General features: G+C 35.2%; 1 protein-coding gene across 1 annotated transcript in view; it reads right to left on the bottom strand.

Moving 5' to 3' along the window:
• SHOC1 (shortage in chiasmata 1) overlaps positions 1 to 22,262 on the bottom strand; it is a 54,889-nt gene that overhangs the window by 31,742 nt on the left and 885 nt on the right. The window contains exons 2-10 of the mRNA XM_050913575.1: positions 18,870 to 18,999; positions 18,189 to 18,270; positions 13,114 to 13,304; positions 9,369 to 9,531; positions 7,346 to 7,448; positions 6,487 to 6,643; positions 5,059 to 5,163; positions 1,446 to 1,575; positions 504 to 598 (exon numbers count right to left, since the gene is read on the bottom strand). Coding sequence (XP_050769532.1) covers positions 504 to 598; positions 1,446 to 1,575; positions 5,059 to 5,163; positions 6,487 to 6,643; positions 7,346 to 7,448; positions 9,369 to 9,531; positions 13,114 to 13,304; positions 18,189 to 18,270; positions 18,870 to 18,999 — 1,156 coding nt within the window. The remainder of the gene's footprint in view (positions 1 to 503; positions 599 to 1,445; positions 1,576 to 5,058; positions 5,164 to 6,486; positions 6,644 to 7,345; positions 7,449 to 9,368; positions 9,532 to 13,113; positions 13,305 to 18,188; positions 18,271 to 18,869; positions 19,000 to 22,262) is intronic.

The raw sequence follows: 22,262 nt of genomic DNA, 5'->3' as shown, positions 1-22,262 counted from the left end.
TGTTTGTCAGAAATAACCTGTAGCTTATTTTGGTTTTGTATATTTTGCTTCCTAACATGAACTCTGCTCTTGTCAAGTTGTTATTTTCCATTAACAGTACTTTTCTATTGGTTGCTACATATTTTGAAATGTAATTTAAGGAAAAATAGCACACAGAAAAGAGTTCAACAGATTACCAAATTTCAATTACCACAGTTATTGAATATAATCAGTAGTAGTGAGCTGAACATTTTCATAATGAAATAAAACTCTTACTTCATTCAAATGACCTCCATAGAAGGACACATGACATACCAACTTCTATGTTACCATACTGTAACTTTTTATATGTACTAAAAGAATCAGATAAACCAAACTTCAGAGGGTTACATTAATTGGATAAACTTCAATGGCTCAAAAGATGTGCGCTGTAATATAACATTATCTTTTTTGCTATGTTTTCTCCAGGTACATGGAACTCTTCAACATCAATTAGAAATTGATCATCAATTAGAAATCCTTACCGACAAGCAAAAGAGAGTTCATATTATCCCGATACTTCTCTGATTGCCATACCAAAGATTCTAAGTATTCCCTAGAGGCCTCTGTAATCAAAATACTAAGAAGAACATAAAACAAAACTTGGAGGTATGAAGTTTGACAGCATTATCTGTTGAATTTTGATTTATACAAAACTACCTTTTAACGATCTACTTTCTTTCTAAATTTTCAGTTCATTCATTCATTCACTCATCCATTAAAATTTTTTCTTGTCCATATAGCAGGTCACTTCATGCAACACCATGGCGAACAGGAACGAGTGAGAGGAGGCATCAAGGCTGGTTCACGAGGTAAAGCAGCACGGAATGAGAATTCTATCTAGACTGTGGTTCCCTCCCCCAAAGGATATTTAAATTCTTTGTGCATATGCGAGAAAGATAGCAAGGCAAAAAATGCTAGGCTCAAAAACAAGATGAGAAGGAAATCCTGATCCTATGTCAGCATGAAAAGGCTTAAATTCCACTGTTGGGGGATATCCCCGAAACAGAGACAATACTTTCTTCCTGTATCTCTTCTGGAGATTTTGTAGGTGATACTTGCTCAACATATGTGTTTGCCATATGTATAAATATATGCATATAGACACATACATACTTGCTATATACATAAATATTTACTGTTGCCTACTCCAAAAAGGAGATTGGATTTTCAGGCTATCAAGTCCCCCAAGAGAAAGAGGTCTACAGTAGCAACTGTCATTTCCTTTTTCAGGCTCCCCTGAAAGGCCACAGATATGGATCATGCACTCTGTTCACTCTTTCACACAAAACACAAAATATATGCAGCTGTCTGAAAGAACATAACTACCAATTCACAAATAGACTAAAGTTATTTTTGCACTAATTTTGAGGATTTATGATTTAGAGGATTTATGACAGGATTTATTACTACAAAGTTTTCATTACCTGTTACCAGAAAGCAGAATAGGTTCTTCTTGAAGTCGTGTGCACAGAAAATTAACCCATGATCTTTGTTTTCTGCATGGAGGAGTTAAAGGTACTTCCATTTCATCTTTCAGGTATGGAACATATTTAGCTAGAAATTGCATAAAGCCCCACCCAAAACAAAAATAAAAGATCTAAATCACAAAGCTACTTGTCAATGAAACAAACATGCTTAGGAATTTTACACTAGTGAAGTTTTGGATTAAAATACAAAATATTTTCATGGGACAATTCACTATTTAAGCAATAAAACTCAAATTCTTCACATTTAATTTCCAGACAGTTTGGGGATAATAATGTGTAGATCACGTTCCTTTACTCATTCTATAATGTAGTTCTGGCTACATACTCTTCCCATGTAAGATCATTTTTATAATTAAATCACCAGGTACTATGGCTGAGGTTTTGATATTAAGTGTTCATCCCTGTTGGCCTTCTTAGATAGTTCCCACAAAAAGAAAGTTAATTAGATGGGAGAGACACTTAATATTGTGGTGGCTGTAACATTCAGATGAATGGACTCAGGAACTTCAGAAACAGACAGTCAGGATTTTAAAGACAAAATTACTCTTTCAAGCAGAATTAGTACTCATTGTAATTTCTAGGGATGACCACTGAGATGAATTACAACACTAGTTTTTTTAATGCAGTATACAAACAAACCTGGCATGTTAAAAGTCCCCTGCAAGTCACTTTTCACATCCTTTTTTTTTGCCAATTATATTAAATGCGGACATTTTAATGGAGTCATGCTTTTAGTCAAATCTAATAAGGAATTTGCAACTTCATTGATTTTGGTGTCATTCCGTAAAAATTGGCAGTTTACATGGTTGCCCTGATATTCATCTCTCTGGCATTCTTCTAATAATATTTCTTGTTAAGCTTGACCAGAAAGTAGAGGTCACAAAAAACACAGTTCCTCTATGTTCTGTGAAAACTAACAGCCAGAAAAATTGTAAGTAAATGAGTGCCTCCATAAGGAAAAACACTTGTAACAAATTCCCCATTCATTCCAACAGGCAGTAAGCAGCTGCAATCACCATACACACATTGTTTGGCCAACAGGCACGCGGCAGGCTATGAATCGGCCACCTGCCCAGCTGCTTACAGCTGCTCCTTGTCTGACCTAACAAGCAGATTGTATGGCAGGAAGGGCAGGAAGGATGAAGGACAGTGTTGGAAAGCCAGAGAATGTACAGCACATATTGGGGGGGAGGTGGGGAAGTTAAGAAATAAAAGTGGTTACAAAACAAAGAAACAGACTTCCAATCAGTATAATTTCTTTCCCATTTACTTAGAACAAAAAAGCTCAGTGAACTTCTGCCATGAACATCAGGTCATAAACTGTTTTTTGTGGTGAGAAACAATTTGAGCACTTTTCTTTGAACAAGACAGGAGTTGATCTCAGGACAGCAAAAATTCTTGACATATCTAAAAAGAACAATTATTTCTCTTTGGGCAATACTGTTCATATTCATTCTTGTCTAGCTATTTTTGCCTTTGAGACTGGAACATTTTGACCAGCTACATTAGTTAAACTCTGCCTACACTCAGGGTGCCAGTCCCCTTGTCAGAACATTAATGACTGAGTGAATTCTCTTGTCCCTCAACCCCTTTATCAATAAACAATCCCCATAGCTGGCAGGAGAGGAGGGCAAACAATGAAATGTTTACAGAAAATGCCATTATTTTATGACTGTTTCTTCTCTGAGTTCAAGCAAATATATTTCACTTCTGGTAACTCATAAATAGCAAAATTAATTAGAAGGAGAAGACTGTATGGTATCTCTGCTGAAATTTGACACCTGATATAGGAACTTCCATTAGCAAACTGTGTCTTAGTGCATGCACAGGTTTGCAAGTCTCTATCCTACAGATCTGAGTATATTAAAAAAAAAAAAAAAAAGACATGGAAGCTGTCTGTGCCCCAGTGATTGAATCTTGCCTGATTCAATGGCAGAGCTAAGCCAGCAAACTGGCAGTAAAGATTAATGCCATCACGTTCTTTTAAAAACAATTCAAGATGGTTTGACTACTCATCTACTCCAGAAGAATGGACAATATCCTAGATAAGATCATAGTCAACTTGTTATTACTGTATACAGGAGGAGGGTCCCAAACTGCTCGGATCTACTGCACTTAAGCTCCTCCTGCTTATCATAAGCTTTAGAAGTAAAGAACAGTCAGATAGCTCACTAGATTCAGATTACAGCTAATCATGCTAGGCAATAATCTCCAGATGGAAACTAAGTTTAACTTTGTCTTGGTGGGACAACATATGGTGGGTTTGCCTTGAGCTTTTATATCAGGCACTTTCAGCTGATACGATTGCTCCTACCAAAAGCCCACTACAATACAATATCAAGAATGCGATGCTGCTAGCCTGAAGGGGACAACCATCAGTTCAGTTTAAATCATATTGAAACTAAAACAAGAAGAAGGGTCTTGGTCTGGAGAAAACTCAAAATTTCTCAAGGATTTTAGTAACTGCTGGATAGAAAAGAATCAAGTGAACGTGCACTGGAGGATGATACTGCTACTGTCCAATGCAATAACAGATAGACTTTTTCCAAGATAGGATATACATTAGGATGAGAGGTACGTGTTTATTCAAGTATTGCCACTCTGCCCAGATCACATCCATTTGTAAATGTCACTCTTCGCGCAGGCTTTTCTGCGTGAAATTAAAGGTGAAAAATGTCACCAGCACAGCCATTTTTCTGCTTCTCTTAGCCAGCCAACGTTAAGCTGTGAAAACAGTAGGGCTGGCAAGAATATTCATTATTTTGAGAGGTTACACCTGGAACCTGAAGAAATTTTAACTGAGGTTGGATAGTTAGTCTGAACAGTCAGACACCAAACCTATCTGGCATTGGTATGCATTGTAACCAGCATGCCTGACTGAGTTTTCAAGCTATTAAAGGTGGGTATGTATAAAGGAATTTCCTGATGCCAGTGTGGGAGAAGCCAGGATTCAGTGCACACATTAGCAAATATTCCACACTTTCAGTTTATTTCTGTGGAAAACAGCTCTGGTGACTATGTGACCTAATTTCTCAATCACACAGCATTACTGAACCATTTGCAAACCAAAATGTCAGCACAGCAGGTTTGAACCTCTAGAAGTTATGAACGCAGTACTTCTCCCTGAATTGTCCTCCATCACTCTCTTTTGAAAGCATTTACATAAGACTTTAACAAACTTTAAACTGTGCTCTTTGACTCCACAATTTTAATCAATCTGCCTTAACTTTCCTCTGCCCTCTCTGGGTAGATAAGTTGTTAGATAAAAAAATCTAAAAAGCTAATAAAGTGCAAAAGATATAGACACCACTTGCAGCCAAAAGCAACATGAAGGAACTGTAAAGTGGTTGTGTTTAGCTTTTAAAACTTGTGAAAGGAGTATGGCACTTCTACCTGCTTATGGTGCAGGTACAAAATGGTAGATTACACAAAGCAAATGTTCTTATCTTATATCCATATGGTGTATGTACTCAAAAGAACAGAATATGGGGACAATCACTTGAAGAATTTATTTTAACTATCACCCGTTGATTTATGTAGATCTTCCTACCTGACTCACAGAATTCCAACATACTTCTGCTATTACTGGAGCACCCTTGTGGTATGGGACAGTACTTGGAAATTTCTATTTTGTACGTAATTTCTGCTTTGAGATCTGAAAACAGATTTTAAAAGGTGCCATAAATGAACCATTTATTCCTTTTTCCTGTCAGAGCAATTTTTTCTTTCAATCTTTTTATTGAATCTCCATAATATATTGTTATGAAAAATTACAGTTATGCTTAGTAACCCCAAATGCCATGGCTGATCAGAGCAGTGCTCAGTCTTGTCCCTTAAAGGTGCCAGAAAAAAAAATACAATATAGTACAGTCACTAGCCGAATTAGTCAAAGTTCTTATGACTACAGTGATGTGATTTCTGGAACAAGTAGGTAGCCTAAATGTAGTTTACGAGGAGTTTGTGTATGTAGATTCTCTTACTACTAAAAAGGACTAAACCAGAACAAAAAGGAATAATAGGTTGACATCTATGTACAAAATCCTCAAACCTCTGCAGAGGAGGTTGGGTCATTCAGCTTGAAACATGGTATGTAGGTTGTGATGTCCTAAATGTATCAGAAGAATGCACATGAAACTGCCTTAGTCAAATACACACTTTTAAAAGTTTTGTTCCTTAATGTTCAATAAGAGACTGGATTACTCCACACTGCTGCCCTATCAGAAACAGAATTCAGCACACACACTCAGAAGCATGAATCTTGCTTCTTTGAGCTGCTTCGTGTCCACCAAAGAAGTGGTTTTCCTCACTTGTTTACCAAAACCAATGCAAACTGTTTTTTTTTAATCAAAATAAAAAAAAACTCAGGTGCTTTTTCTTTTAACTACACAAAATACTGTCATAGATATCAATCCAATCGCCAATAACTGTCATTAGATGTACTTATCTGTAGTATAAAAGCATTTAGTAATTCCTTTAAAGAAATTACTACTGCCGTTTAGAATATTCCTGTTATCCATGGAAATATTTAACCCTTTTTTTCCAGAAATCTGCTTTCATGTTTGCAATTACAATGTAATACAAGCAATTCATACTGTATGACTGTACTGCATATAATCCTCTTAAGGATGTCTCTGAAAGTAAATTTAATTACAGATAAGAAAACATAACACTAAATTATTATATTCATGGTAGACTGGATATCATGAATCATGGCTCATGTTACATTTGTTTCCAAGATCACAACACAACCATGGACTGAACCAAGTGATGAATAGTTCACTTCCCCTTGGCTACTTGAGGAGACATTTCTAGTACTCAGAAATTTGGGTACAGCACAGTTTGTAGTCTCATACAGAGAAATTCTCATTTGACAGGCTGTGATATAATTCATAAGTGAACTGAACATAAAAGAGCTAGATTGTGTTAAGTGCAAATGAAAGGAAAATCAGGTCAAGCATTTACGAAAACCAACCCTCACCTTCTTTGATCACCTCTTTGCACATGTCTTCGTCAGCCATAGTTTCTGGAGCTAAATTTAACAACTCTTTCAGTTCCAAATATGATGGAATCTTAACAGAATCTGATCTGTCATTGCTGGGTTTGCTGAATTCTAACTCAACAGGCAACATGAAATACTGAAAAATATTAATCACAACAGAATGATAAGTAAATTTCCTTTGATGTTACTGTACATTCTCAGCATTTTCAAAATCTTGAAACAGGTTAGTTCTAAACCAATCTAAGAGCTTTTAAGAAAGAAGTCATATGACATTTACACAGCATACACAAAGCTTTGCTCAATGCAGAGAAAAAAAATAGTTACAGTATTTCAAATTGACTCAGTGGAGTACAAAGAGTGGATCTGAACTTACAGTTCCTAATCAAGCAAAATCCTCATTTATTTCATTGGAAGTTTGGTTTTTTAGAATTTTGAAAAATGGAGCAAAAAGTAAATTTGATTTCTTTTAGAAAAAGAAGCCACGCTGGCCCCCCAAATCCCAGAACATGTCTTGGAACTTTCCCTTTCCCATGCACATGTCATGGCTTCCTGTTCTTCTTCATTTTTATTCTTAGTGTAACAGTACCTACATAAAACTGCCAACACATCAGGTCCCATGCGAAACAGCTGATCAGCGTGGAGATTCCCAACAACAGCATCCAAGAATTAAAAAACCACAAATAATACCAGTGTTTTCTAATCTTGGAAATATGAAGGCTACAAATATTTGGCAAATATGAAAAGAATTCAGTAAAATGACTTGCAGATTAACAAACACTTATGCTTAACATAAAGCAATCACTAATATAATAGTAAGTAAGAAACAACATGATGATACCTCTTCATCTTTTATAGATATGGTACAGAAGTTCTCTTTAATCCTCTGCAATTCTTTTTTACTCTCTTTCATCTCCATTTCATTTTGGAAAGTCAAACATTCCCTTTAAAAGATCATAAAATAAAGCAAGCGACTTCTTTGTATTACTTCATATTTAAGACTGAAAGTCTTAGCGGTAGCTTTGATAGACATATATGTGGCAAAAGTTATTTTTTTCTAAATCCATGCTTTTCTAAGAAAGCAATTCCAAGGGACGCCGTACCAATCAGTGTAACTAACTGAAATTATTTTTCAAGAAATAGTACATTATATACAGAGCAGAACCAGTTAATATTGGGACCTGCCTTAAAAAAGTTACACAAAAAACCCCCATATTAATATTGTTCATCATCTCAACACATAAGTCCTGTCATGTAAAAATGCTTTCTGCAAAAGCAGACCTGATTTTCTTCTAATGTCAAGTTTTTTCTGCTACATACAAAATTTCTGTAATCTATAACATTGACGTTATTTATCTTTTGTCACCTTTCATTTCTATTTTCAGGAATGATTCAGCACCAAAGAAGGCAGAGTGTTCACATTATTAATTAAAATGAAAACTAGAAGTATGTTCCCTGGTTTAACTGACAAACTTTTAAAATGCCAAGAAGTAAAACTCAGGAGCGAGGCTACTACTTGCCTTGTAAAGCAAGGATACAAGCAGAACAGGGATGAAGATTTTTCATGTAGAAGGAAAACCTTTCAAGCAGGTTTGCCCCTTGTGGCCATTACAGGCACTAAATCTATAATGAGTTTTAGGGGGATAGCTTCCTCATCGGTCCCTGACACCACTGTTTTCCTGGAGGAATACTTCAGACTGAAGAGCATAAATTGTTCCACGACTAGCCTTGGGATGCTTACTGAATTTTATCTTAAGCAGAAGTCTGTCTAATTGTATCTCTTGGTCTAAATACATCTCCCTGTGTGCTCACTAGGAGCACTAGGAGATTTGGACTCCCACCTTGAGAAGGCAGGTAGCTTTGCTAGTAAACTGCAGATCGGCAGGTCAGAGCTATTTCTGTAAAGGTTCACACTAGCATTTTTTTTCTCCTGTGACTGGTATTTCTGAAAGTCATTGCAGAATTTGGATCATGTTCTCTTCCATGGATATTTACAGTATGCACACATGCACATAGTCTTACGTCCAAGACTCACTGCGAGATCAGGGCTCATGTTTGAAAAAATGGGCAAACAACCCCACTCCTCCCTGTTCTGTTACTACATAGGTACAGTTAAATCAGTTAAAATCTGCTTTGCCTTGCTTGTGAATCATGCAACCCTATCAAGTGCAAAGGAAGCTATACAATTGATCCAGACATGGAGTAAATCAGCGTAAAATTTAGCCAGACTTTATGACTGTATATATACAGATGAATATATTTACAAAATACTAGGCACATTCTGAATATAACTTATATCTGGCTTTACTGTACCAGTTTGTTCAAATTTCTGACATAAAACATCATTCAATTAAATTAAATCAACCTAGCAATACAAAAGTGAGCAAAAACATAAAAATAATTAATATTTGAACTTGAAGAAATACAATTCAGCAGGGTAAGAGCATGGATTTACTGACAGCATGACTGAGAGGAGAGAAAGAAGGAACATGGAAGCATGTGTAAAATCCTGGCCCAACTAAATTTAGTGGCATTTTACTGATAGGGAATCAGTCAGTCTGAGGCAGGACCAGGTCCCTTAAAGATGGACATTTTTTCAGTATTCCACAACTAAAATCCTGAGCACATTTCACACTTACAAAATGTAAGAATGACATAATTTCATTTATCCAGTTTTCTTAAATAATGCAGATAAATTCCATTCTACTAATTTTTTCATAAGTAAGAAGAAAAGCTGAAGTCTTTACCAGTTGCAAATATAAATTAGTTAAAAACTCAACATACAACAGAAGATGTTAAAATGTTGATGGCATTACACACAGACTATAATTTACGTTGAATATTATACAACAATTCGTAGATACCTGAAAATGTTCTCTTCTGTTAAATTCTGTCCTTCAGAATCTAAAAGGGGATCTTTCACTAAAAAAAACTGTAGTCTGCTCAGAAGTACAGATGAAGTAGGCAGTTTTTTACGAAAATTTTCAAGATTATCAGTAAAAACAAGCTCCTCTTCCATACATAAATCTGAAGAAAAATAAGAAAAAATACATTAACAAACAATATGAACATAATAAGAATTATCAGAATAAAGAGAATTGTTGAGCAACTGTTGGAATGCTATAAATGTCAGCAAAACAATAACTACTTTTTGCTTTAAATATTTTAGGATTTTTAAGCTTTAAATGCAACAAAGTCTAGACTGCCAATGGTTCATGTGATAAGCTTTGGTTTTCTTTTGCTTTTTCTTTTGTCTTATATAGCATCTGTTAAAAAGAAAAGGTACTTTCTTTTCATTCCCTTATTTGCATTGTAAGGTATGATAAAGGAACTTTTGAGGTAGGTTTTGGCTGAGAAACTTAGTTTAGTGCAATTTTTAATGTAGAAATGAGGCAGTCTCTCCATACACATCTAAATCTAAATGCAGATTCTCTAGTTCTGAAGCAACAAAAAAGTTATTTACAAAACAAGCAGACAAAAAATATAGATTACAAATTATCATTTCAAGAAAGACAACATTATGGACCTTAATTTCTTTTGAATTTAGACTACTACTCTCCATGAGACAGAACTGATGCAGTAATCACAACTCTATTTGAAGCAATCCTTTATATTTGCAATATAATATACACATATACATATACACACATATTATACATATATAATACATATAGAATGGAAAAGGGAATTCTTTGTTCTTCTTCCTTGTTTTTTACCAACATGGAAGCCTCCTCATTCCCACATCCCCCTTTCACTCCCTGGATAACTCCCTATCTGTAATAACCCTCCTTTTCTTCCTAGTGGCTGGGAATGATAGACACTGACTATGTTACCCCCAAACTGTTTTATGCTGCTAACACAAACAGAACCCCATAAAGAAATCCATCATTTAAAAAATAAATGCCTCTGTTTAATGAGATGAACAGTTCAGCAGAGGCTACTAAAGCCTCTAATAGCCTATAAAGCTTGAAGTACCTCTAATTAAAAAATTGACATCTTTTCTGGTACAATTTACAAAATCCCTGATCTATTCTTCTTCCTTTTCTTCAGGTAACCAGGAAAACAAAGTAGGAAGCACCTCAATATTCAGGCAAATAGTGGCTGCAAAATTAGGTGCTAAAATCAATCAGAAAACAAAGACTGCTTCAATGACATAAACTTGATCATGCTGTCCTCAAATAATATCTCATTTAATTTTTGTTAATTAAAATAAAGTAGGATAAGTCCCAATATCCTAACAGTAAATCTGGTCAAATGAGGCACAACTTTGCCCTTGATTTGCATTTATTACCCCAACTTAGTTATAGTTTTAATTATTTTTTTATTATAAGTGTCTCTAGTACTTAAAGTGTATGAAAAAAGGAAGGTTTTTTCAATTAATCTCATTATTCTAATGTGATTCAAATATCTTAATTAGTGCTGCTCTTTGTTAATTTTAACACATTTTAACCTCCTACTCCCCACCTCAGGAAAGCATGCCTACGCAAGAATGCACTTACACATTTACTGAAGTGCCCTTCTGAAGCGGAACAGATGCAATCACACACCTAACTGCTTTCTTAATACAGAATTTTACAACTGAAGCAACAGGTAGAGTTTGAAATTCACAAATGCCAGTGTTTGAAGTCCGTACAAAACTGAACGGAGTTGCCACAGTTACTGACTGAACCAAGTTAAGTTTTTAGCTTTTCCATTCAATGTGCTTCATATTTCACAGGTTTTAACTTTCTTACCATTTTCCACTGCTGTAGTCCAGTAATAATTTACTAGCTACATTTTAAATGTGTGTATAACCTATTACACTAAACTTCACAACCTTATTGGAAATTTTTTTGCTTTAGAGAAGAACCTTTAAATACTACAGCTCTTAGTAAGTATTAAATGCATTATTTCTTATATTACACCTCAAAAGTGAAATGACTGAAGAAATTGATTTTGTTCTCTGAAAGGAAGAATAGGGTTACATTAACAGAAATAACCATGAAACTTTTTAATATGCACAAGCTGGTAGAAAAAAACTCCTGCAGTAATAAAACAAACTATTTAGAATTCAAATATAACCTCCCTCTACTGGAAAAGCAGATTTTAAATGATTTCAAATCCTATATCATGTTCTTTTTTTTTTTCAATACAAGTTAGATAAATGTCATATCATCCATAATATTCCACTTCTAATAATTTTTATCTATCAGTAAATTTCCATGTTTTTGCACTCTCTGTATGTATCGTCATGCCTTCAGTGAAACCTAGTCAGTTTTGTGCTGTTAGCAGACTAGCTGGCATTAATTAGCAGGTTCTTAATGACACAAAATAGCTTGCAAATCTTTCAGAATGGCAGCTTTTAAAAATTTTAGAACTAATAATTCCCTCAAAAGTCAACAGACTTTTGCTAACATTTCCTTGTTTAACACAAACAGAAAGTTAGAAAGATGGTTGGCAGTAACACATCGGTTACATTGAAAGAAAATTATTGATCTGCTAATTCAATAAACCAATCACCAGAATAGTGAATATTTTAGTGTTCTCCCATTAAAAAAATCTAGTCTCTTTAGCTTGCCTATTTATGTTTGTTTAAACACAATAATAATCTGTAACTTCAAAAAATATAAAATGTTTTATGAAATTTATACTTTTTTTCTTTCAGAGACTCCTGTCCATGAAAATCTAGCTCTCTTGATTGTTCCTAAGAAAGTAATAGCTAAGACACAAGAAAGCATCTGAATTATTTTTATTCTCTTTGTAAGCACACAATACAGAGAGCTTTATTAATTATTGAAACCTTCTGCCATACGCCACCTAACTTTGAAAAAAAATCAGGTAATTACTTAATCAGATGAATTGAGATTACTGTCTTTCAATTATTAACTGTAATACACTTGCATTGTTGATACTATGTTCCTAGTAAATGTTATCTTGTACAATATTGTATCAAGAACCACCTGCCTCCTCTGTGTGACTGTGGAAAAAAGGTCTTAGTAAATGATTACATTACTTTCCTTTTCACAAGTAATATAACTGACAGACAGACAAAAAAAACTGTATGGAAAAAATAAACCTGATGATAGTTCAGAATAATAAATAGTAATACAGTTGAATCAAACACTTTCTCAACATTTTGCTTTCTGTGATCAGAATTCATTATATCTATTAGGGTGCTACTAATCATAAAATTTCAGAAAACACATAGGAACACTACCCAATTTGAACTATCTTCATCCCAGCAACAAAGCAGAAACTGCTTACTTCTTTCCCTCCTTGACACGGTAAAAGAACATGCCACAAGGATCTAATTTTATTGAGGTACAAAGGATCATTAGCATTTTGATCAATGCCTGACGAGATCTAGTTATTGTCATACTTTTTGTCACCTTCTGCCATATATTTGATCAGCCTGAAACTTCTTTTGGCTTGCATCTATCCTGAATGGTTAAGACAACCCCTGCTTCTCCAGGGAACAAATCTCTTTTAAATGGTTATAACTTCTGCAATTGCAAAGGCTGTGATCACCCTAATGATCTCTTCAAAGTCAATGGATCATGCACAAAAAATTATGGATGTTAACAAGCCAACTCCATAAAAAGTTAGAAAACAGTGAATTAAACACTTTACCTTGCCATTGTTCTTTAAATTCAGTGGCATAGTCAGTCTTCAAATATTTGTCTTGGGTGGATTCTTCCTTAAAAACATTCTTCATAAATAAAAAAGGTCCTTCTACGTCAGTCTGAGAGCTGGGATTTGAACTTGGAATAACTTCTATTAATTCATTACTAATATGGAACTCTGCAGAGGAGACAGGTTTCCTAAACAGCAGAAAACAAAAATCTGACACTTAAGCTGTTGTAAAAGCACTGTTGTTACTCCCCTGACTCCTCAGTGAATCAATGGCACTCAAAAGATACCCTAAGAACTTTGATGATCACTGTATTCACTGAAGAAGACTGGAAATTACAGAGTTGTTATCACTATTCACTAGATCCTAGGTCAAATTACATGTTTAATTCTTCCCCAAGAAAAAGCCCTTTAAGTTTACCCCCAGCATTAAACTGAACAAAAGGATAAAGCCTGGAAAAAAGCATCAAACCTACTGATGTCATAACATTTGTGACAAAAATTTGCTGCTGGGTTAAATGTATAGTTGTGTTTCAAAACTCATGCAGAAATTGCAAGTATAGCAGTAACTGCAATAGGGAAAAGACAGGATAAATGAAGAAACAAAACCACTTCGTTTTCCTGTCACTTTTCATACTAATCTCAATACTACTATCATTTGCCAGGAAAAAAAACTGCTTGCCAAATAAATAGCAAAACCATTTGACTATGGGGAAAAAAAAATCATACTCCTGAGCTAATTATGCATCCAGACAAAATATTTGTAATTGTTAATTAAAATATGGTCATGTTGATGCTATGTTATCCATGTAAATTGACTAGAACAATAAACTGACTCTGACTGATGAGTGCTGACATTTCTGAAGAACCCAAATTTTCTGCTCATCTATACTTATTGAACTTAATATTCTAATTTCAGACAACTGATTTCTCAACTGTACATCCTATTGATTTATTCAGTTTTTTAATAATCATTTGCATTACACAGTCTTGCTATTTGCTAGCCATCTGGAGGTAAATCTCATAAATGGAATCAGTATATGAGTGCGCCTCTGAATTTCGGTATAGACTTTCATGTTTAGGCAGCAATAGTGAGGAATCTCTACTGCGCATCTTAAAAAAAATCAACTGTTTTACAACACAGTATAGCTCAAAAGTTAATTTTGAAACTACAAGTAGTATAGTTCACAAGCAATAACTATGCAGTATCGATAACAATTGATGTCCAAACTTTAACATGGCATAAGCATTTGAAAATCCATGAACCTTAGAATACCGTGCCAAGTTACACGTGGGCCAACGTCACTGAAATCAATGGGTTTCCCTACAGTTTTATAGATAGATCATGCCTAAGTGAGTTGCTGATTTGAGACCACATGTGCCAGACTTTTCCAGAGTCCAGCCCTTAGTAAGGCTGTTCTGGAAAATGATAAATATTTTAAATGACAGACTACTCTAAGTATGGAAACATATGATCAAGTCATATAGCTATACTTGTACAGTGTTTTGAACACAGAAGACACTACATTAGAATTAACATATTTAGCTTCAATTAGATCTTTACAATATGAAGTAAAACTTTCAGCAGTATCTTTGAAATACAGACAGTTGAGTCCCATCATCAAAATAAGCATGGCAATTAAGTGCATGTACTAAAGCTAGTAAGGGGGTTGTTCCAATTAAGTCATTTGGCAGTTTCTAGGAATTATAGACTCACTTCCTTATCTCCTTTCCTGCCAGGTGTCCTCTCTCACAAAAACATCCTTTCCTCCTAAGTTTAATTCCTTGCTTCTTATTTCTCAGTCTCACTCCAACTAATTTTTCAGTGGTACACAGACTAAGCCCACTTCATTTTAAAATACATTAAGTGAAATAATCTCAAATTTTCTGTAACTGGAATCTAATACATGCACTGATTTCCTCAGATTTATCTAGATGTTATGACTAACTTGAGTGCTAAAACAACAGGTAAAAGTAAATGCTGTTTGGTCTAATAAAACTTCTTCATTCTTAGCATTTAGTATCCCTTGAGATGGCATCTAACTGATTCTTGAATTGCTCACTGTTGATAACTAAACCACACTGTGTCTTTATAACAACTTCTTCAGGAATTTCTTTTTCTGTTACTGTTATTAGTCTAGACAATGTCTTGGGTGATATGTTTGCATGGGTTCTGCAGGATCCTCATAACATTTATCACTCTCTGAAGGTGCAAAGATGATTATATTACATATAATAGTCTTATTTTTTTCTGAAGATGCAGAATGTAATTTTAATTGTTCTTCAGTGCAGCTTTCAGCATTAATCTAAGCCTATAGTTCAAGTTCATTATAAGGCAGAATCATGTCAGATGCAATTCATTTTTTAATTACCTTTTTGTCATAAAATCTCAAAATCTATATAGTTTTCTTTAAAAATGCAGTGGTGTACGGGTTACATTGATAGATGCTGGACTGAATTAAAACCTGAAAATATGATCAAATGTTCCCAGTTCACAGGATCACAGAATCACAAAATAGTTGAGGTTCGAATGCACTTCTGGAGGTTATCTAGTCCAACTCCAGTTAAGCTATTCAAATGCAAGTCTCTGAAATAACATTTCCAGGTTGGTTTTGGCAACCTAAACAAGTAAGTACATTTTTTTAACTTTGATTTTGCTACTTCTATAGCACAATAAAATTTCTGTATCTGTGTAAAACTGTTCTTTTCTTTAATATTATTTAATTTTCTTTAGTTTTCCACTTTTTATGTTCAGCAGTTAAAATCAGCCCAACTTTCACATAATGTGCACTATTTATAACTCAAATGTTAGGGGAGAGTTAGGGCTTCTGGACCAAACTTAAAAATACTCAGACGTTTCTTCACTTAGTACTGTAAGCCTGATGACAAGATGCAAAGGAGGGCCTATACAGCTGAAAGTTAGCCACTTCAACATCTGTTAGTTATCTGAACCCTAGAGAGACATGAAATGACAAGAGGAGAATGGCTATTAGCCTACAGAGTGCATTTTCTATCAACCCAAGAAAGGAACACAAGCATCACAAGGAAAACCATCCAATTCTCCTACAAAGCCTTATAAAATATTTATCTCACTATTGTGTTCAGAAGGTAAAGACTAGTACTATGGATCCGAAGGACCAAACCTGAGAACATTTTCCAGTTATTTGTTGCTTTCCTTTTCTTTTCAAAGGAAGAAAAGGGGAAGTTGTATTAAAAATCCCTATCAAAATAATGTTGAAAGTTACAAAGGAAGTCATTGAAGCATTAGAAAACTTTCAACTGGACTTTGACCCTGTTTAAAAACTGACACTACGTTATGCCCTATGTACTGTGTTTGGTACAGCTGCGACCATAAACAATTTTTTTTTTCAAATCTTCTGGCTGACTGAGTAATGAAAAATGTTCAATGCTATTATCTTCTGTCCTGAGCATATGGCTGTAGGCCATTTAACAAAACCCAAGTTGAATACAAATACACTATCTTGGATTTTTCTAATAGCATTGTGAGAAAAACAGAAAATGAACTCATTAATATTCACAAGATTCCCATAAAAGCACTAATATTATAATCTACATTCTCTAGAACAAAACCAAGATACTCATGCTGGGTGCCAATTTAAGACATCAAAGCCCTGTCTTTCAACGTATTTGGCATTTTTCCGTGTTAAAGCACTAGTACTCTCCAACCAACTTCAGTTATGAGTGCTCATCTGCTTTAGGTCTGCCAGAAAATAAGAGCAGCACATTCAGTGGATAACTGCAGAGGTTTTGGTTCAAATGTCTTGCCCAAAATCACACAGGAGTTTTGACAAAGCCAAAACCAGACTCAGTTCTCCAGGCAGCATTCGACTTCCTTAACCAAGCTCCAGGAATTACACAATACTAGGAAAACACAACCTCTGCAGAGTCTATTATGATTATTAACTAATGATAGAAAAACACCAAGAGAGTTAACTGGCCTTTTAAATTAAAGGTAAAGATTTTTTTTTCCAGAAAACCTCCCATTATGTGCTTTTTATTCTAGTTTTCTTCTCCTGCAGTAACTGTTTTTGAAGAGCAATGCACTTCCTTTTCATGCAGTACCACTCGTACAGGAAAAGCACCTCTCCATTGCTACAACAGAGGCAGAATTTCACAGCCACATCATTCATTGCACAGCCCTGATCCACTCTAGAAGCATGATCATTTCTGTACCATGAATAAGCAGAGGATTATGCCAAAAAAATAGTATGTAGCAATGCAACTAAAGACTGTATCATAGTGAAATCACAGAAGAGTGCCACTGTAAGGTACTGGCAAGCCTGGTGCTGGCATTTTCTGTACATGATTACTTAATTCTGCAACCACAAGTTTTCTGCACAACCATTTTTTTACGCAGATTTGAATATAATGCAGATTTTAGACTGGCCTGTAAAAACAAAAATGTAATTTCTCAATTTCTTTCACACTGACAACTGTTTGAGAGCAGAAATACACACAATTTATTGGTTTTGCAGAACAATAATTTTCTGCCATGTCTTATGTATGCTGTAAAGACTGTGTTGCAAACCTGTTTTTAAAATGAACTCTATTTCAGACTTCATTTGATGCATTTTGACTTTGTAAATATAATTTTAAAATAAATACGTCTATCTTCAATTGTTATAATGCAAGTTTGACTTTTTATAGCTGCCTTTTACACCTTTTCAAAGATTTATAAATACCATTCTTCGAATAGCTTCATCTACAGTTATGAGAGATAATTGTCTTAGAGAGGGAGTGGGGAAAAATGTCCTCGTGGTTTACTTTCATGTTCATGCACAGATTTCAGAGACTTTCTCCAACATCATAAACAGATTACGTAACCATTACAAAATCGAGATAAAGGAGCAGTGAACTCCATAAAAACACAATACTACTTTTAGTGAAAAAGCCATCTTTAAGCTGTCTGCTACAGTGCACAGCTCCAGTGCATTGTACACGTGCTACTGTCAGAAAATATTTCCATATTCTGTTATCATCATTAGCTTATGATTCACAAAGCACTTGAATGATATGAAAGGAATTATATAAGTTTTTAACTTAAGGTTACTGACTTTTCCAGGAAATCCTCCACAGATAAACTTTTCTTCCATTGATCCAATACTGAAATAGTGATCATGTTCTGTGTTGAAGAAACTGAGACAAAAAAAGAGAAAAAGAATCACACAGAAAATATTACAATTAATTGTTATTTTTGTGTATTGATCAAACCATTGCAGAGCCTAACCAAACTTTACACAGGATATACAGAAGAAGCAATGCTTTTAGTTTCCATTAGCAAAAGTAAAGGGAAATACACCAGAAAAATGCAAATACTTTTATATGTATTTTTATCTCTATGCTTGGAAATCCCCATTTTTTTCCGCATCTCAAAACCTCAGCATCATCTTTCAAACCTCTCCCAACTAATTAGATTTAGTATTTTACTTATCTCTGATCATAGCTTTTCTCCCATAACCACATGTCCAGACAGAAAGTTCTCCAGAGATCTCTACAACCTAATCAAATATCAGCCTCATTTATGTTGCTATACACAAATAAATATCCATTACCCATTTGTTTCTACTTAGGCAATGAACACGTTCTGCCTTCAAGAGCTATATGAACTGACATACTGCTGCTTCCAGAAAGAATTTTTTTTTTTTTAACCAGACTTATCATATTATGCACAAACACAAGCTTTTCCTTTAATCCACAGTAAATCTAAACTAAAACTTAAGGACTATATAACCTACTTCTAGTCCATGGCTTCCTATACTTATCATCAGCAAAGAGTCCAGTGAGATGATACTTTTCTTCTTGGTGTAAACAGGGAGGAAAGCAAAGCGATAATCTGCAGATGGAAAACTTCTGTCTTGCCACGCTCTACACAAAAAGAGGCACGTGATAAAATTAGGAGAGAGACAGTTCCATTCTTTTTCTTTTTGTGCACTACTTCTTCAAACAGTCCCACTGTTTTCAAGTGTTTTCTACTAGAACATGGTATTTTATGTTTAAACTTTATTTTTTTGTAAAACTGACACAGTCCAAACTAAGAGAAGATATTAACATTTACCTGACCTGATATTTAACTTTTAATCTACACTTCTGCATATGCAAAACTGCACATATGCTTAGCTACACTTACCTAAACTTTGCATGTGCAATTACCAGTGCGTATCTTAACACTTGCATTGGTCTCCTGAACTGACACACGTGTATAAGCTAACCAGAAACAATTTAAAATCATTCCTACTATTGCTTTTTTAAGTGCTAATAATATTCTGAAGCCTCTCAGCTTTCATGTGCCATTATGAGCTAACAAAATAAATCCCTTATAAATCCTTTTATCTCCAATAAAAACAACAGGGGGGCATGGTAGTAATCAACTGAATTCTAGAATTAAATAGTCAACGTGGCAACTTCAGTAACTCTTCACCGAAGACCACCTTCAACAAATATCTAATAGTTCTTTTGTCACAAAAGGCCATGTGCAAAACTATATACATAGCACAGAACTACAGAATAAGCAGTGAGTTCAGGAAGCAGAGAAAAATTATTCTTACACAGGGGTTTGGATTTAACAAGTTTATAGCTTAGAAAGAAGTTGTCCTCAAAAATTCTGGGGTGTAAAAGGCATATTGGAAAAGGCAACTAGCTATAGAAATGTGGGAGAACGTCATGAATGACACTAGAAACTTCTCTCTAGTTCTAAGTCCATCGCCTGACTTCCGCTCTGTTGCTTCAGGTCCTAGAAATGTCCACCCATTTCAGCATATGCTGTCAAGCCAGTTATAGCCTGTGCTGTTAGACATGTCAGGTGACAAACTAGAAATAGTTCATGACTTGGATTGCTACCAGAACAACAGTGCTGTTGGTGCACTTGTCAGACCTTCTTGTACAGGCAGTGAGAAAATGAAAAAAAAAAGAAAAGGAAAAAAAAAAGAAGACATGGGAAGCAATGGGAACAAACACTGTTACCTCTGTGAAAGGTCACCATTACAGATCCTTTTTCCATTTCAGTTTAATCCTTTGCAGGATAGTTACAATTCTGTAAATGCCAGTTAATTTTAACAAAAAAGGCAAAAACTACTGCCATCACAGCATCTTTTCTTTAGATGGCTCTTGTAAAAAATTGATAAACACCATACTGATCCAATGCATTCCCTCCTGCCTAACTCAAAGCATGACATTTCCCCAGTGGTCTCTTTTAAAAATTCTGAACAAAGAAGGCAGAAACAGGCAACTGCAGGCAACTGGACCCAAGCCTTTTACATGTTACTGGCCATACAACAGTTTAAGTAATCTGTATTGAAGTTACTGCTAAAACAACTGCATTTATCATAAAATAAAGTACAGCCAGTGAAGTTCCTGGTAGAGATCAGAGGAACAGAAAGAGCTGATGATAACCTTTCTCTTCATTAAAACAAGCTGTAAGGACGGTGACATAACAGCTCTCAAAGTACTCTTAGTTACAGAAGAATGACCTGCTGGAGTTTAAGTAGAAACTACTGAACACGTAAATACAAGCAATAATATGACAGAGATCAGAAAGAAATTTTAAACACCACTATGTAGTTTTACTGAGGCTAACTTTAGCTTAATGGCTAAAATTCTTTTCAATCACTGATATTTGTAAAGTGGAAAAAATACGTCCTAGGGCTATCGTCACAGATAATGGCCTTAAAACTGGAAAACTGTGCATTTTATAGAACAATTTAAATGAATTTGTTCTAAGTGTACAGGTTAAGCTGAATTAGTTCACTTTACAAAGTCTGCTAATACATGGACTTTCTTGCCTTTCTCAAATATATAAAAGTGTTTTTCAAGGCCATTATTAATGGTTATGGCATTTAGTCAATGCATATTTACCCCTGTTTCTCAAGGAAATGTAAAGGTCTCTGCAAATTTCTCTTCTAACTGAAAGATAATATGTGCATTTTTATAGTTCCATACAGCTTGCATATATTGTCAGTTTATAACTTAAGAGAAAGTCGAACTTCTAAGATGACTTTGTAATCACACCTACAACACTTAGTAGCATGAGGAATCTAACTCTTGTGTCTTTAATGACTGAAAAGTCTCCTTTCTTCAGAGACACATTTGTACTGGGCAGCTGGAAAAACTATACCTGGGGTTGATAAAAATGCATAACAAGTACATTAAGGGTAAATTTAGACTAGATATAAGGAAGAAATTTTTTACGATGAGGGTGGTGAAACACTGCAACAGGTTGCCCAGAGAGGTGGTAGATGCCCCATCCCTGGAAACATTCAAGGTCAGGCTGGACGGGGCTCTGAGCAACCTGATCTAGTTGAAGATGTCCCTGCTCATTGCAGCGGCAGTTGGACTAGATGACCTTTATAGGTCCCTTCCAACCCAAACCAGCCTACGATTCTATGAGTCTATGATTAAGAACAGCATTCCACATCCAGTTGAGCCAGATGTGTGCAGGAATCAGAGTCTGATATGCTCATCGAATTCCAGCATTTCCTAAGAATTGGAAGCATTGGGCAAGTGCACTTGATATATCAGATGCCTGAAAAGTCAGTTTAACTATCATGTACTTCCTAGCAGGAGGGTAGAAGTTAGGCACAAAAGTGGAACAAGAAGTTGCAGTTTTAGCACAGCATATCCCTTGCACAGTCAGGTCTGTAACACCTTTAAATGTGTGATCACATCCATTAACCCCTTCTGGTAGTATTACAGAGCAACATTCACACTCTGTTCCAGAGCAGCCATTCAGCAGGTCACTAAACATTTCTCTTCTACCACTTTTCATTTGTCCTACTGTCAGCATCGCCCTACTCCTCAAAATTCAGGCAAGAAAAGCCATGAATTGTAATTCTTCTCTTTTGCATGATAGCGCACAACATGTTTTGCTAACATACCTATTTTTTATTCACAGGTAACACAAAAACATCTGAAGATCAAACTGAATGGAACTATCTGAGAAGGTTTTCACACAAATATTGAATGACAGATCGCATACTGTTGGAGTTACAATAGAAAAAGAAGTTCTGGTTGCTACAATCTAAGAAAACACTAGGCACATAGACAGGTACTATAGGGAACAATTCCTGCACTCTAAGGAAAGGGATGTGGGCAATGTGCTTCATAATGTGGATCTCAGTTTACCCGCAAGTACT

This window comes from Gymnogyps californianus, chromosome Z (genome assembly GCF_018139145.2).
Source record: "Gymnogyps californianus isolate 813 chromosome Z, ASM1813914v2, whole genome shotgun sequence".
Classification (NCBI taxonomy): Eukaryota; Metazoa; Chordata; class Aves; order Accipitriformes; family Cathartidae; genus Gymnogyps; species Gymnogyps californianus.
The sequence above is the reverse complement of the archived record's forward strand: the minus strand, read 5'-3'. Positions and strand labels throughout refer to the sequence as shown.